Source organism: Trichomonas vaginalis, chromosome VI, assembly GCF_026262505.1.
Source record: "Trichomonas vaginalis G3 chromosome VI, whole genome shotgun sequence".
Taxonomy (NCBI): Eukaryota; Parabasalia; order Trichomonadida; family Trichomonadidae; genus Trichomonas; species Trichomonas vaginalis.
In genome coordinates, this window is record NC_067208.1 from 9554184 (window position 1) to 9571549 (window position 17366).

General features: G+C 28.0%; 5 protein-coding genes across 5 annotated transcripts, besides 1 other annotated feature; 1 reads left to right on the forward strand and 4 right to left on the reverse strand.

Moving 5' to 3' along the window:
- Nucleotides 1–1216: 1216 nt before the first annotated feature.
- TVAGG3_0834930 (uncharacterized protein) lies at nucleotides 1217–3756 on the reverse strand (the record flags this gene model as incomplete). The annotated part of the gene is made up of 1 exon (XM_001301251.1): nucleotides 2617–3267. One exon carries the CDS (start codon nucleotides 3265–3267, stop codon nucleotides 2617–2619), a length of 651 nt encoding a protein of 216 aa, XP_001301252.1.
- Nucleotides 3757–5862: 2106 nt separating this feature from the next.
- Nucleotides 5863–6525, reverse strand: TVAGG3_0834940 (galactose-binding domain-like family; the record flags this gene model as incomplete). Its single annotated transcript, XM_001301250.1, has 1 exon — nucleotides 5863–6525. The coding sequence occupies one exon, from the start codon at nucleotides 6523–6525 to the stop codon at nucleotides 5863–5865; it is 663 nt and encodes a 220-aa protein (XP_001301251.1).
- Nucleotides 6526–7126: 601 nt separating this feature from the next.
- TVAGG3_0834950 (uncharacterized protein) lies at nucleotides 7127–7786 on the reverse strand (the record flags this gene model as incomplete). The annotated part of the gene is made up of 1 exon (XM_001301249.1): nucleotides 7127–7786. One exon carries the CDS (start codon nucleotides 7784–7786, stop codon nucleotides 7127–7129), a length of 660 nt encoding a protein of 219 aa, XP_001301250.1.
- A 1122-nt stretch (nucleotides 7787–8908) lies between these two features.
- Nucleotides 8909–9294: a mobile genetic element.
- Nucleotides 9295–9954: 660 nt separating this feature from the next.
- TVAGG3_0834970 (uncharacterized protein) lies at nucleotides 9955–10825 on the forward strand (the record flags this gene model as incomplete). The annotated part of the gene is made up of 1 exon (XM_051248621.1): nucleotides 10098–10379. The coding sequence occupies one exon, from the start codon at nucleotides 10098–10100 to the stop codon at nucleotides 10377–10379; it is 282 nt and encodes a 93-aa protein (XP_051084096.1).
- Nucleotides 10826–13636: 2811 nt separating this feature from the next.
- Nucleotides 13637–15695, reverse strand: TVAGG3_0834980 (uncharacterized protein; the record flags this gene model as incomplete). Its single annotated transcript, XM_001301248.2, has 1 exon — nucleotides 13738–14112. One exon carries the CDS (start codon nucleotides 14110–14112, stop codon nucleotides 13738–13740), a length of 375 nt encoding a protein of 124 aa, XP_001301249.1.
- Nucleotides 15696–17366: the final 1671 nt, after the last annotated feature.

A 17366-nucleotide genomic window follows, 5' to 3' on the forward strand; every position in this document is an offset into this window, starting at 1 on the left:
TAAATTGACAATTTTATACGTTTAGATGAAAATAATTGATTTTGCTTGAAATAAAAATTATTGTTTGCTTACAGCTATCAAATAGATTTTTGCTATTTTGATTAAAATTTGTTAATCAAATTAATAATTTTTTTGTAAATATCTTAAATATCTGGATCACTTACTGATACAATGAATTGAACGATAAAAATAATACAAACTCAACTAAGTTTCCTGTCTTTCAACTAAAAAAATTATGCAAATTAAATTGTTTATTCAAATATTAAACAAAGATAAAGTAATTACAGTTATCATAAACTTTATGAATAACTCTGTAATTGGTTCAGATTTTCGTAAAAATATTTTTATTAATATCGATAAGAATACGTTTACCTACTATCACAACATATCGATAAACAAGAGTAGAGTGATTTTTATCATCGAAACTTTTTAAAAGCTGTAAGCTGGAAGTAAAAATCTTGTTTTTTCTGAGTTAGTTGTAGAACTATTGATGCACGAGTTATCATTGTGATGTAGAAGGATGTCAATGTACTGACTGAAGGATATGAAGTGAATTGAATTTCATTGAATTTCAATTTGATCAAAATTTGTTGAAATGATATGAATGTGTCAACATCTATCACTCTCTTTCACTCCTTCCCTATTTTTTCGAGAACGAAGCTTAGCTCAGCTTTCGCTGAGCGAATTGACACTTTTGATGCCTAAACATACATACTCTCAAATTTATCGAAAAAAATTATACCACCTAAACTAGTATATTCTTATTTTAAATATGATATTATCCTTAGAATCCACACTAGAATATATTTAAATCAACTTTTAAAAAAGTTTGAATCCTGCGCGTCTCACTTTTTAAATTTTCCAAAAGAAAAATTATATTCTCCTAAAACGAAAACAATTTTCCGAATTGACATCCTTACATAGAATGCTAATATCTTTATTATTTATTTACTGTTGAAATAAACACCTTTTTCCCGTACCTATATAGACATTGATGTTTATTCATAATTCAATCTATATATAACCAATTATTATAAGTCAATTGAAGGTTATGTTACGCATGAATATTGTGCTATTAATTAAATATAAATTTCTAATTCTGTATATAATATAATCACAGGTTTATACATCTCATCATAATCATGTTATCAGTTAGTAACTATTGCAACAGATCAAGCAAATTAGAACCTTATCTCATAATCAAATGAAAGTTAGGAACGAAACATGTTTATAAATATCAGAACAATTTTAGATTTCTCATCATAATCATGTGCTCAGATAGAATTGTATGATTCTTAGAGTTATAGATATATTTTTTTAATAAATTCAAAAATGAATCTGACTAAAAAATACTTCATTATAGTCTAATTGACGATTCAAAAGGATCTATCCATGTAAGTGCTTATGAATCATTAGGATTATATGTTTTTGATTTCCCTTGCAAATCAAATTATGATTGTACAGACTATGTCATCAAATTATCTCCAGGCGAGTACAAATTTGAACTTTATGGAGCTTCTGGAGGCTCATATCCAAATACAGTTTCTTCTTATATAAATGAATCCAAAATATGCATTGACCAGGATTTAGTTAAAAAGTACAATGGAAATACAGTATGTCGGAAAACAGGAAGCAGAGGCGGTGCTGGTGGGTATATATCAGGAATTGTGAAATTAACAAATGAAATCACATCCTATGCAACCATTGGTGGCCAAGGTATTCTTGGCCCACCAAACAAAGGTGGTTATGGCGGTGGAGGTGATTCTATTGATTATGCTGGGTCTGGTGGTGGACAAACAGCAGTCAAATTTAATCAAAATGATTTATGGCACCGGGTAATAGTTAGTGGTTCAGGAGGTGGATCTGATAATTCTGCGCAATATAGTCCTTTTTTCATTGATGATGATGGATCTGGTGGTTCAGGAGGCGGATTTTCCGCCCAAGGACATTGGATAGACGGAGTATATATTTCAAATAAAATCGCAAATTCAACTTTTGGATTTAGTTTTGGATTTGGGGAAACAGGATTACAAGGAAATTCAAAGAATAATAATGGCTTTAAAGCAGGAAGAACAGATGGTGAAATACCTGGTGCTGGGAGTGGATGGTTTGGAGGATTTTCTAGTCATGATTTGAACGGTGGTTCTGGTGGTGGTAGCTCTTGGGCATTAACAAAAGATGCTATCATTCCAAATGGAAACATAGTTTCATATAATTCTTTATATACCCCATATGGTAGCCAAAAATATGCGTTTTCAAACAAAGATCAGTTTCTTTTCCGCGATGTTGTAACTGTTCCTGGAATTTGGGAAGGTAATGGAAAACTTGTCATAACAATTTTAAATAAACTTGGATTCCGATCCTGTAATTTCAATATTTTCAATCGCTTTAATTACCTTGCATTTTTCTTTATTGAAATATCAGATTAACCTAATTTGTCGATTTCAATTCTTTTGTAAAGATGAGAAAAATCAATATAAATCATCTTGATTATGATTCTGTTTGAGATATTGGAAGCAAAAATAATCATAATCAAGATAATTCCAATTATAATACAAAAATGTAGGCTTTTAAATTAATGAGTTTAAAAATGTAGTATTTATTTTTATTATTTATTTATTTTAAATTCTTTGAGATATGTCCAATGATACTGACATCATCTTCATCATTTACTGGATCGTCAAATATAAGGCCATCTTCATTTTCAATAGATCCGATAAGTTCAATTTTGTTCAATGCAATGCATGGAGGATCGCCTGGACATGATTCATCTTGAATGAGACGAACATACTTTGTATTGTATGTTTCACTAAATTTATATGTTTTCTCTTTGCATCGTCGCATCTCTTTGTCTTTCTCAACTTTGTGAACTGTTTTCCATGTTACGTTATCATTTGAGATTTGTAATGACCAACTGTACAAACAACATTCACAACAATATGTATAATCAAGACAACAACATATATTTTCATCATCACCACAACACCCAGATTTAAGATAATAACCTGAGATTTTAATCTTTTTGTTTTTAATGGAATAAACTGCCCATGGATGATCATCTTGATTTTTGCCGCAGTTTGAACACCAATCATACATCTTTTCAATTTGGTCGAAACTGTATTCAGGTTTAGTTACTTGACGACTTCCGTTGATGTATTGTGATGAAGAACCACTAACATAAACTTCGATATCTTGATTCTTATATGCTTTCTTAAATATAGAATTCGATTCTGTTAATATATTTTCACATAAAAGATTTAAAATCATTTTATGTCACTTTTTCCAAAATATTGAATTCTATAAACAGTGGGTCTTCAATCCCGTTATTTTGGAATAAACTCGATAGTGCACCCTCTCAATTTTCATGAGGTTAAGCATACGTGTATTAGAGATAGAGTCTTAAATCCAGATACATAGGTACTGATCCCTACATGTCAAAGGCCCAATTTAGCCTTTCTTATGTGAATGCAACTTGAGGTTTGAATAATACGAAGTCAATTCCCTGTAATTGATCTTGATCATCTCAACAGGCTCATCTATTCGTGCACAACCTTCGCTGGTTGAAGGGTGGGCATGTTGTGGATTGTTACATAAGACATTTGGAATCGTATATCCAATATCCAAAAATGGAAAAATAAATAAGGAGGGACCGGAAAGTGTTTCCACTTTTTGAGAGGAACACTTTCTGTTTGCTTAAAAAGTAGCATTCAAATAAGTTTTCAAGACTTGTCTTCATGTGGAATTATACTGCAAAATCCAATGAATAGAGTCATATAATTCTCAAAGAAAAATAATTTGATATTATATTATGGAATATCGAATTGTAAATAAAAATTAATATACTTTGATATATCAATGCACATTGAGGTGCTTTTCATAGGGGAGATATTGTTTTGAATTATTACAAATCTATCGTAGAGAATCAAAATTGATATTTAGAAAAATTGAAGAATTCAAGCTGAAATAAAGGGCTAACGTGTTAAATCATTTGGTTGATATAAGGGTAAAATGTTTTAATACAATTATAAATAATTGAAGAAAAAACCTATATATTTGATTTTGAAAAAAATTGAGAAAAAATAGAAAATAAAAAATTGAAAAATAGATAGTATATTAATAGATAAATGCAATTATTAAGGATGTCAATTCGGAAAATTGTTTTCGTTTTAGAATATAATTTTTCTTTTGGAAAATTTAAAAAGTGAGACGCGCAGGATTCAAACTTTTTTAAAAGTTGATTTAAATATATTCTAGTGTGGATTCTAAGGATAATATCATATTTAAAATAAGAATATACTAGTTTAGGTGGTATAATTTTTTTCGATAAATTTGAGAGTATGTATGTTTAGGGCATCAAAAGTGTCAATTCGCTCAGCGAAAGCTGAGCTAGCTTCGTTCTCGAAAAAATAGGGAAGGAGTGAAAGAGAGTGATACAGATGTTGACACATTCATATCATTTCAACAAATTTTGATCAAATTGAAATTCAATGAAATTCAATTCACTTCATATCCTTCAGTCAGTACATTGACATCCTTCTACATCACAATGATAACTCGTGCATCAATAGTTCTACAACTAACTCAGAAAAAACAAGATTTTTACTTCCAGCTTACAGCTTTTAAAAAAGTTTCGATGATAAAAATCACTCTACTCTTGTTTATCGATATGTTGTGATAGTAGGTAAACGTATTCTTATCGATATTAATAAAAATATTTTTACGAAAATCTGAACCAATTACAGAGTTATTCATAAAGTTTATGATAACTGTAATTACTTTATCTTTGTTTAATATTTGAATAAACAATTTAATTTGCATAATTTTTTTTAGTTGAAAGACAGGAAACTTAGTTGAGTTTGTATTATTTTTATCGTTCAATTCATTGTATCAGTAAGTGATCCAGATATTTAAGATATTTACAAAAAAATTATTAATTTGATTAACAAATTTTAATCAAAATAGCAAAAATCTATTTGATAGCTGTAAGCAAACAATAATTTTTATTTCAAGCAAAATCAATTATTTTCATCTAAACGTATAAAATTGTCAATTTTATGAGAATAAATTTAAAATCTCATGAAATATAAAGGAGAGTAATATTTTTCAATTTTCTTTGTCTCAAATATTTTCTGTTGGGAATTTTCTTGTTATCAAAAAATAATTTTAATATTTGTTTATTTCATTACATACAATAACATTTTAAAAACTCTATTTGTTCACAAGAAAATTTTTTCCCTTCATATGAAGAAACATTTTGTTCTCCATTTGATGCTGAGTCTAAATCTCGATTTTTGATTTTTCTTCTTTCCAAATTTCTTTTTTCCAAATTAGAAGTTTAATTCAAATTTTCAATAGTTTATATATTTTCTCAAACCGTCTCAGATTTTCTCACTTTTTAGGGATTTTCTCTCAAAATATACAAAAATAGTAATATCAATACATGTGTCTAATATACTTTAAAACCATCGTGATAAAATTCAAAAACGAAGAGTTCTTCTCTCCAAATTTTTTTCAAAATCAAAAAAATGAGATAAAAAAGCACGTTTGGAAAATTCATTTTTAGCATTTTAGGAATTTTCTCACTTTTCTTCCAAATTGACATCCTTATTCTATGTATAAAATATATGAATAATTTTAACTAATAAAAGTCACCCTAAAAATTTTTCCTTCCCCTATTTTGGGAGCATATACACATATTTCCCGTATATAAACATATGATGAATTATAGTTCATATTCATAATATCTTTTATAAAATAGAAAAAATTGATCTAAAATTATATTTTATCTATAAAAAGTTGAATTTTATGTTATAAAATATTCAAGAGAAATGAAAGGAATTAAATTCTATATAAATGTGAAATTTATAATCTTCCATTCTTAGAAATGTGGCCAATGATGCTGACATCGTCATCATCGTCGTGGTATGAAACAAATTCGTCATCTCGTGATGAATCATCACCAACGGAATTGCCGTACAAATCGAATTTGTTGATTGCAATGCATGGAGGATATCCTGGACATGGTTTGTCTTGGATCAATCGAACATACCTTGAGATATATTCCTTATCTAAATGATACTCTTTTTCGCTACAAATCCGCATAGAATCATCTTTCTCTACTTGATGAATTGTTTTCCATGTTTTGTTGTCATCTGATATTTGTAGTGACCAACTGTATAGACAGCAATCTAAGCAATAATGGTAATAATCATCATCACAGCAGCATCCATCATAACAGCAACCGCACCTAACGAAGTAGCCATTAAATTTAAACTTCTTCGATTTCATGGCAAAAACAATGTAAGGATGATCTTCATATGAATGACTGATCTGAGAACACCAATCATATTTCTTTTCCCATGGGTAAATTGCATATTCTGGCTTAGTTAGTTGGTCGGTATCGTTAATCTGCTGTTTAGATGAACCTGATGCTGTAACAATGATATCACCTTCATTATAATGCTTTTGAAATATACCATTATCATAAGTAATGCTTCCAATCGATTCAAAAAGAATCAAGAACATTTTGATCTTTCAAAAAAGTGACAACCAAAAAAAATCATGAACATCATATCCTCATATTAGCACTTTTTCTGATACAATCAGAGAAAATGTGCAAATTCAGTGCCGTTCTTTATGCATATTTATTTTGAATACTATTTAAAAATTGTGTGAATAATTGAAATGAAGGATTATTATTTTCGTCTGGAAAGGTGACAAAATTATCATTTTCGTCCGACGAAAATTGTAATTTTTTTTATTTATTTTCAGGGTCATTCTAAAAAGATAAATTTATGTGGTTGCAATGAAATGACACTACTTGAATTGCAATGCATCTATTAGGAAATTTTGGTGAAAATAAATTGAATAGTTTGAGTTTATGATTTTGACTTCGCTAAAAAATTGACTAGAAATTCACAAAAATGAAACAATTTGAAGTTGGAGTTAAAATGATAACATGAACAAGGAGCTATTAAATAAAGTTGTGTATGGGTGGATTGCGCTTAAATTCGGATGTCAGACGAAAATGATATTTTTGTAACTTTTCCCAGACGAAAATGATAATACTCCAATTGAAATAGGGCAAGAAACAAAAATTAAGATATCAAATATAATTATAATAATATTAGTTTATTGATTCAAACAAACAAATAAATGCAAATTTATTGATATTAAGAATGCAAGTATTAATGTTTAGGTGAGAACAATCAACTGCATTAAATGTAAATTGATTTATAATGTTTAAATCCTTAATTTCTATCCACAAATCAACAATAAGGCATTGTCTGTTAAAGATTGGCATAAGAGGATAATAATCCTTGCTTATTGTTCCAATGGGATAATCCCAATTTACTGCATTGTTGCGTCCCACAAGGAGAGCAGAATTAGAATATGTTGATATCAATTGATGTAATCCACCAAATTCTAAGAAAGCTCCTTTCTTTTTAATTGTGTTAAATCCTGCTGGTTTTGGATTTGAAGTGTTGAAATGTTCTTCTTGGACAAATTCGATGTATTCTGGAATTTGTGGATATTCAAGAAGAAATGAATAATATTTTTGTGAACTTTTGGAGATTAAAAATTTTTCATCAATATAACGAATAAGAGAAAAGCAATTCTTCGAAAGTGAATAATTTGCTTCTAACTTACTTTCAAAATAACAATAGTTTGTATTTTGATGGAATACTTTTAACCATAGTTGTCCATTAGCATCAGTAAAATATTCAAATTCAGATTTCTTCTTAATATTGTTATGTAAAACGTAAGGTTCATTTGAATAAGCCATTTAATATAAACTTTATATATATATATTTATCCCTAAATTGTTTAGTTTTGAGTTGGTAATGAATTCGTTTTCAAGGAAAACTTCAATTACTTTTCTGATAAAAAAGTGACATAAATTATTGATTAATTTTATGCTATACAAAATATAAGTAATTCTGATTATCGAGTAAAAATGTTCTACAGACGCAATCTGACAATGGTGGTGAAACTTAATAGAAAATTAACTTTAAAAGACAGGATTATATTATATATCAGACATTTTTGAGAAAATTTATTTAAAATATACACTTGTATTGCTTTTTATACAGGTGTAAAGCCTGTAAAAAATGCAACAAAAGTGTAAATATCATACTAATGATTATTTTTGATTCGTCTGTTTGATTTATAATGTTTAAATCCTTAATTAAATGTATCGTTAATTTTAAAATCATCATTGATCGAACCCAATATACTAAATCTATCAGTTTCATTGATAAAATAAAGTTGGTTTCTAGCAATTTCTTTTTTCTTGCTAAATAGTGCGCCATTTGTGACATTATGATGAAATATTCTTACAAAAAGCTTGTTATCATACTGAACTGTTGCATGCTAAGTAGTGTCAATGTGTAAACCTCTCAATTTTATCGTCGGGGAAGCAACACAATTCCCTCAAAAATATTGAAAAAATATAGAAAATAAAATGAATTAAGATGTACTTAAAATGAGAAATAGATTATGATATTAGATTTTAGAAAAAACAGACTTTTGATATAACTTTTGAGAATCTCATATAAAAAAAAGCATTTAAAAATAAATTTAAATATCTTATTTATTTTACTATTGTAAATATATTCTGAGATTTTTAGAAAAAAACACTTTTCATAAGTATTCAATATTTGAAAATACGGTCCAAAAAAAATAGATTCTCTTATATTTGCTTATATAAAAGGAGACTCTCTATCAGATGCGAATGCCTGAATTCAGCACCTCTGATAGAGAGTTTCCTCTTATATAAGCAAATCTTTTTCATTTGTTTTTGTTAATATAAAAACATCAAAATCTACCAATATGAGAAATTAAACCCTGCGAGGCACCAGTCTAGAACTGGCACTTCGCAGGGTTTAATTTCTCTTGACAAATGACAAAACTTGTTCGCAATTGTGAACCATTGCGAGCAAGTTTGCCAGATATCTGGAAGGAATTGCTCCTTATGATATATGCATTGTAACTGTATATATCATAAAGAGCAATTCCTTCAATTAAACGCAAAAACTTGGTGCAATCGTTGCTGATTGCACCAAAGTTTTCGAACTTTCCCGAGGGAATTGGAGGGTGAGAGATACATAGTCTATCTATGTACCTCCCACCCTCCAAATCCCACTCTAAATGGGAGAAACTTTGTTCGCATGTTATCTTATTCAAACAAAGTTTCTCCCATTTAGAGAAGGAATAGGAGCCTACCAGGCACTGATATATAATCAGTGCTTTGTAGGCTCCTATTCCTAATAAAAATTTGAAAACTTTGGAGCATTTGATTATTGTATTTTGTCAAGAGAAATTCAACCCTGCGAAGTGCCAGTTCTAGACTGGTGCCTCGCAGGGTTTAATTTCTCATATTGGTAGATTTTGATGTTTTTATATTAACAAAAACAAATGAAAAAGATTTGCTTATATAAGAGGAAACTCTCTATCAGAGGTGCTGAATTCAGGCATTCGCATCTGATAGAGAGTCTCCTTTTATATAAGCGAATATAAAAGAATCTATTCTTTTTTGGAGCGTATTTTCAAATATTGAATACTTATGAAAAGTGTTTTTCCTAAAAATTTAATATAATGCTTAGCACAATATATAAAATTAAAATATCTATAATTATTTTCTATATCACACTTTTCATTACACTTTGAAAAGTCTTCTCAAACTCTATTTTTAATTATTTTTTAGATATATCTCAAGTGTGATTATTCAAAAACTCATATAGACTATATTTATTTTTTTCATTCAAAAAATTATATGAGAATCTCAAATTAACTTTCAAATTTTTTATTTTAAAAACATATTAATAATCATATTTTAAGATACTTTTTCGCCCAAAAAATAATCGTACTTCCTCGACGATTAATAGGCTCTCAATTTCTATCGTTGACACTACTTAGCATGCAACAAACATGACTAATGCATCGAGAAGATATATAGATTTGAGCATGACATAGCTCAGCTTTAATTTTTGCATGTCTTGTCGTGTAGTCAGAACGTCTTTTGAAGTTAGAAAAGGAAATCCATCTCTCTCTCCTCGAGGACACATTCCACCTTCCTGATTTCTGCCGTGCGAAACATGTTCTTTCACGTAAAGGAAAGTAGATATTTTGTTTTCACAAATCTCGTTCGTCTCGATGGAATCGATCTTGACGAAGAAGAAGGCAAGAAGATCAAGTGGCCTCTTATTTGTGGTGATGTCTCATATGGAATTTCTGATCTTAAGGATCTTGTCATCCTCTCATTCTATAACACACTCTTCCCAGATCAATACTTAAATCCTGATCAATATAGCAATATTCTATATATGCTACACCTTTTTGCGTTGATAAAAAAGCGTAACCATCTTTTTCATTGTTAGCAAACTCGGAATAACTTATATTTAATTGTCCTGTATCAACTCTGATTAAAAATGAATAATTATAGCATAGATTGATGACAAAATTTGAAGCTATACTTATTCCATTATAAAAATTAATAATATATCGACCAGTAGCGTTGGAAATTTGGACAAATTGAGCATTCAGTCTTCCATTTATACCATAAGGCTCCATTGCAAAAGCTCCATATCCAACAGCAGCACTATTTGTGGAATTTATATCTCTGATGGTTATTTGTCCTCTATAGATGCAAAAAGCTCTACTCTCAATATTTCGTCCACAATTTAGGGAGGATACCATTGAAAATTTATGAGTTGAATCATAATTGAAAGGTCTTGATAAGGAAAATGATCCATCTTTAATTGTATAACAAAAATATCCACAAATATTATTTTCTTGAAATTTTCCACCAAGTGAGAGAATTGCGCCTCCACTACCATTTGATCTACATAAAATAAAAGACGAAAAGCTCACATGTATATTGCTTGAGCCTTCATTTAATGAGAAATACACAGCACCTCCACTTTCTCCCTCTAAATTAACAAAATCAGAGTTTTTGATATAGTAATTTCCCATTAGATTAAGTAATTAAACTTGCGAAATTAATAAACATTCAGTTTGAGTTATTATAAGAGACACTCTTAAAAATTTTGTAATTCTTCCGCAATATTAATTCTTTTATTGTCGTATTTTAAACCTTATTATGTAAGATTTTATAAAAAGTGATATTTTGTTAAATTATCTAAAATCATCATTCTTTTCTGAAAGATTAACTAAGAATGAAGAACGAATTCTCCTTGAATATTAAACAATTAAACAATTACTACTAGAATGATTGCTATATTTAACTTTTTAGAAGTGCATGTATCCTTACAAACATCAATTTTTTATCTAATAGAAATACCTCCTAATAGTTATTCAGAAATTCTAAACTTGAAATAAAAAACATGAATAAAAAGCTTGAGAACATATAGAGATCAAAGATGTATTGCATATATTCATTATTATTACTTCAGAAATAATGGTGACTCTTCAGAAATTTCAAGAATACGTCCAGAAGAAATGTAGACCTTTTATATGAAAAAGATAGCTTTATTAAAAAATGACATTTTGAGAATATTATTAACAACTTTATCAAAGGTTTCATTCCTATGATGAAAAATTGTCCTATGTGACGTACTTACCAAAACAGTTTTGCATAACTTAAATTTCTAATTTTTAATTAGGATGGTATAATTAACCTTAAAATATAAAAATTATTAAAATTGCTATCTAAATAGTATCCTGGGATTTGTGGATATTCAAGAAGAAATGAGTAATATTTTTGTGAACCTTTAGTGATTAAAAACTTTTCATCAACTTCGCGAAGAATGGAATAACAATTCTGATTTAATGAATAATTTGCTTCTCCTTTGCTATCAAAATAGCAAAACTTTGTGTTTTGATGATATACTTTTAGCCATTGTCTACCATGATCGTCTTGAAAATACTCATATCCAAATTTCTTCCTAATATTATTATGTAATACATATGAATTATTCGAATAATTGAACATAAATTATAAAAGTAAATCTCTATAGAACCTGCCTATGAATAAATTTACTATTGAAGCACTCAATAACCGGTTATTCTGGCAAAATATTTTGAATAGTTTACAAAATTTCAATGTTTTGAATCATAATATATAAGAACGGATAATTTAAACTAACATTATTAATTAACCATAAAATTGCAATGTCCAATAATTATATCAATTCTGTTTGCGGGCGGAGAAGCTGATAATGTCATGCCATCATATTCATTATTTGATTGGCAATTCAAGAAGGAATATTGTCTTTTGCCAAAAATATTTTTGTTTAATATGTTGATAAAAATACAATTTTCAAATACTACCGGTCCATTGCATCAATGAAATTACTATTCATAACATTTAAAGAACAGCCACCAATAAAATTATCATCAAAACATTTATAAACTTGTATAAATTCTAAACATTCAAAAGCTCTGATCATCTAATTCCATAATTATTTGTTCCATTACATTCGTTAACAATTAATGTATTGTCATTCATATATATGCATCTGTCACTTTTCCTTTCTGAATCAGTACAATATAAATAAAATGATGAACTATTAACATTTGATTTTGAATGGTAATTGTAAATTTTCCATGTTTTACATTTTTTTTTCTGCTTGTAATAGCTTGATTCAAAATAATTATTTAAAAAAATTGAATGTATATTGCGCCATCTTCCAATAAGGATGAGCATTATATATAAAAAATTTAAGATATATAATGAAAACCGAAAACAAGTTTAGTCGTTACCCTCAATTTTTTCTCAGACCCTAGATTTTTTTTCCAATAGTCATTTACTATTTGCTAATAATATTGGAATATAACAAAGAAATTTGTTTAAACAGACATTATTCATTGAAAACTAAAAATTAAACAGTTGAGAATTATTCAAATGTTTAAATCAGAATAAAAGGAAGAATAAATATGAACATAAAAATTTACTCGGCAACAATTCTAAAATTCGAAAATCGTTAAAGCGTATCCATAATTCAAATGTTTGAGAAGGAATATATATAGGGTTTACATGACAAGGAACTCCCGGAATTGTATTTTTCCTACCCCAAAATGTACTGGCTCCAATTGCATAACTCCAATGTTGAATTCTATTTGCAGTTCCATCAATTATGGTATAATTGGTATCGGAAAGAGTCAATCCAGTAAAGTTACTTGATGTATCTAAGACGCATTCATTGAACCGAAAATCAATTGATATATTTGTAGCATTATTTGAATTCAACGGATTGCTTGTTTGATTGAATGGAAAATAATCGTTTGGTAAATCATCAGGTGTATAAAACATTATATTATATGTATTTTCGATCTTGAAATTATCATCAACATATCCTAAAACACTAAAGAGATCAGTTTCATTGATAAAATAAACTTGCTCTATTGCTGTTTCATGATCTTCACTAAAAAATGCATAATTTGTTGCATTATGATGAAATACCCTCACATAAAGATTGTGATCGTATTCAACAATATGATATCCTTTATATTTGCCAAAACTATGCATATTCCAACTTTATATTTATTATTAAATAATTAATTATTTTTATTTTTCTAGACATTACAATGACTGAAATGAATTTTCATTGACTAATGTTTATTTCCTTGTTGATAATGAAATATGTTGATTTAAAAGATTAGGAAAATAATATGAGGAAAAGGTATTTAGGATTAAAAAAAATGTTTTTAAGATACAAGAACTCAAGTAAAAAGCATCATTAAACTAGGAAGATTTCGAAATTGGCATACAGAGCATCAAAATTTTCTTGGAAGTAATTCTAAAACTCCGAAATCAATAAAGCGTATCCATAATTCGAGTGTATGGGAAGGAACATATAAGGAGTTTTTATGACAAACAACTCCTGGAATTGTGTTTTCATCTATCCATTTAGTATTAGCGCCAATCGCATAACTCCAATGATCAGAAGTTTGAGCCGTTCCATCAATAATAGTATAATTGGTATCAGAAATAGTTAATCCAGTAAAATTATTATTAACTTCGTTACCCAAAACGCATTCATTACATCTGAAATCAATTTCTAGATTTTCTGCTTTAGATGTCCTGAATGGATTATTTGATTGATTGAAGAGAAAATAATCTTTAGGGAAATCATCAGGTTCATAAAACATTAAATTATATGTATTTTCGATCTTGAAATTATCATCATCATCTTAATAATATTGCCAATTCTCTAATTGGTATTAAATTATACTGAAGAACTATATGTTTTGCATGATAATGTTATCAAAATAAATGGTAATACAATTATTCAATACAATGGCTCTAATTGGCTCAAAATTTTTCACCAAAATACAAAGTTCTGTTATTTTGATAGTATCTCTCAAGCTCGATATTCCAAAGACGAGAATTGTTATTCAATCATAAAAACAATTAATGACAAATATCGCTTGAGTGAAAATGATGAACTATTTTATTCCTTCCTTCTTGAATATCCACAAATTCCACAATACATATACTTTCATCAATCCACATTTAATTCTGATACTGCAGAATCATATAAACTCATTACTTCAAATGGAACATGGCCCCATTTTGGAGGATTACGTCATTATAACAAAGATATCCTTTTTTCCGGAGATGATCAGCCCAATTATTGGAATTATCCTGTTGGAGTCAAAAGTAAAGCTTATTATCCATTATTGCCATTCGTCAACTTCGCGAAGAATGGAATAACAATTTTTATTAAGTGAGTAATTTGCTTTATCTTTACTGTCAAAATAACAAAATTTTGTATTTTGATGGAAAACTTTTAACCATATTTTCCCATTATCCCCATTAAAATATTCATATCCAAATTTCTTCCTAATATTGCTATGCAATACATATGAATCATTTGTATAATTCAATTTATTTTAAATGGAAAAATAGCCCATTAAGAATGAAAATGCTATTAAATGTATCAAAATTGCTATCAATTGAAAGGTTACATTGTCTATAAACTTGTACAATATTAGGAAATCTACAGTAATACCATGAAGAGTATGAAACTTGCAAGGTATGTAAAATAATGTAAAGCAGATTTACAATAAAAGTGACAAAATAAACAAACAAAAATATTCATGAATTGAATTCCTTAAGATTAAAAATTTAATATCATGTAACCATTTTATTGGTATTTCATCTCTCGCAAATGGAGGTGCGATATACATTAATAAATCTATGTATTCAATTGAACTTTTTACTTCGAGCTTCTCTAAATGTTTTTCCCTTTTAGAAGGAGGAGCCGTATATATTCTTGAGGACCCTGTTGATTTTAAAAATAATTTATTTTGCGAATGTTTTTCAATTTTAATGAAAGATGGATATCATGGGAATGCTATTTATTGTCGCAATTCTCAAGCCAATGTTTCCGATTCTTCATTTCGTTTATGCGGACCTGACGCAAACCACAAAAGTGACGGTTGTATTTATTTGAATCATAACATTATGATGTGTTCTGAAAATAATGGAACAAATAACTATGGAATAGGTGGGGCGGGGCTTTTTTTCTATTTTCAATTCGGTTATTGGAACATATGTAAAATTTTGTCAGGTTTATAAGTGTTTTGACTATTTTTATATTGAATTTGTATCTTCTTCTTTTTCATCTATTTTATGTAATTTCATTGATGCAACCAATCAAATGTATTTCTTTTGGGTGAGTGATGCAAAAGCAACATTTGAAAATTGTGTTTTTATTGATTCAACTGGAAAAGAAATCCAAGGTGGTGGGCAATACGAATTTAAGAATTGTTTCTCAAACAAGAAATTATATAATATGAATGTTGATTCAATGCAACCAATTATTGAAATTGTTTTTCAAGTTAACTTGTGTGATAATAAAAATTTCTCTTATAATTGCCATTCAGAATTTGTATTTGGTAAATCTAATTTATTGATATTTCTTCTTCTAATTATGCCAATTTAAAACAAAAATCAATAATAAAATCCCTTCAACTAATATTATAGCCCAAAGTGATTTTTTTCTAAACTTTATATAAAATGTAATAAAAATGGCACAAGTAGTATAATTATTCTATGAGATTCTCACAATTTCATATCACACTTTACATCTTTTGTCCAGTGGTTTAATAAGAAATGGTGATGAGATGTTAGAAAATATAAATATTTGAAAGTGTTTGTATATTTGGTTAGAAATGACAATACATCAATATCAGACAATATTAGTTTATTGAATCAACCAAACTAAATATAAAAATATTAATTATGTTTCCAAATTGCGGAAAATAGAATTTACAAATAGAACATCCTGACATTAGAAATTCAAATGAATTAATAATTTTTAAATCACTTATTTGCATCCAAAGATCGATGATTTGGACATTTTTTGATCCAGCAGGCATTAATGGAAAGTATTCTTTGTTAATAACTCCAATTGGATAATGCCAATTCTCGCCATTGTTGAATCCAACATAAAGTGAACAATTCATTAAAACTGAATCCAATTTGTGTAAACCTCCAAAAGCAATCCATGATCCTTGTTTTGTAATATTAAGATATCCATTGGGTTTAGGATTGGATGTGGTAAAAAGTTCTGTTTGTATGAATTCGATGTATTCTGGAATTTGTGGATATTCAAGAAGAAATGAATAATATTTTTGTGAACTTTTAGAGATTAAAAACTTTTGGTCAACTTCACGAAGAATGGAATAACAATTTTTATTAAGTGAGTAATTCGCTTTAGCTCTACTGTCAAAATAACAAAACTTTGTGTTTTGATGGAAAACTTTTAACCATATTTCCCCATTATCTTCATTAAAATATTCATATCCAAATTTCTTTCTAATATTTCTATGCAATACATATGAATCATTTGTATAATCCAATTTTTATAAATAAGTATTCTTCATTATTTTCTGATATTCGATTTCTTTCATCAATATTTCTGATTATAGAATAACAATTTTTATCTTTTGAATAACTTGCATGCTCCATATTATCAAAATAACAAAATTTTGTATTTTGATGAAAGATTTTCATCCAATAAGAGCCATTATAATATATGATATTGTACCCATTTATTTGAATTACATTATCGTGTAATATATATGGCTCATTAGTAATATTTATCACTCTAGGTTAAATTGAAATCTTAAAATGTCAGTTTTCTAATAATAAAATTAATAAACGTGACATTTTTTAATTCATTATATAAATATCATTAATTGCGTGATCTGCCCATTAAATATATTGAAAAATATATAAAATTAATAGTGTGAGACCGAATATATCATTAAATATCATAAAATGAACGGAACAACAAATTATCATAAAGTTATATATAAAAATAGTTTTATTAGATTATCACCAACACACTTTGTGTGCAAACATCATATAAAATTTTAGTTAAATTAACAAATCT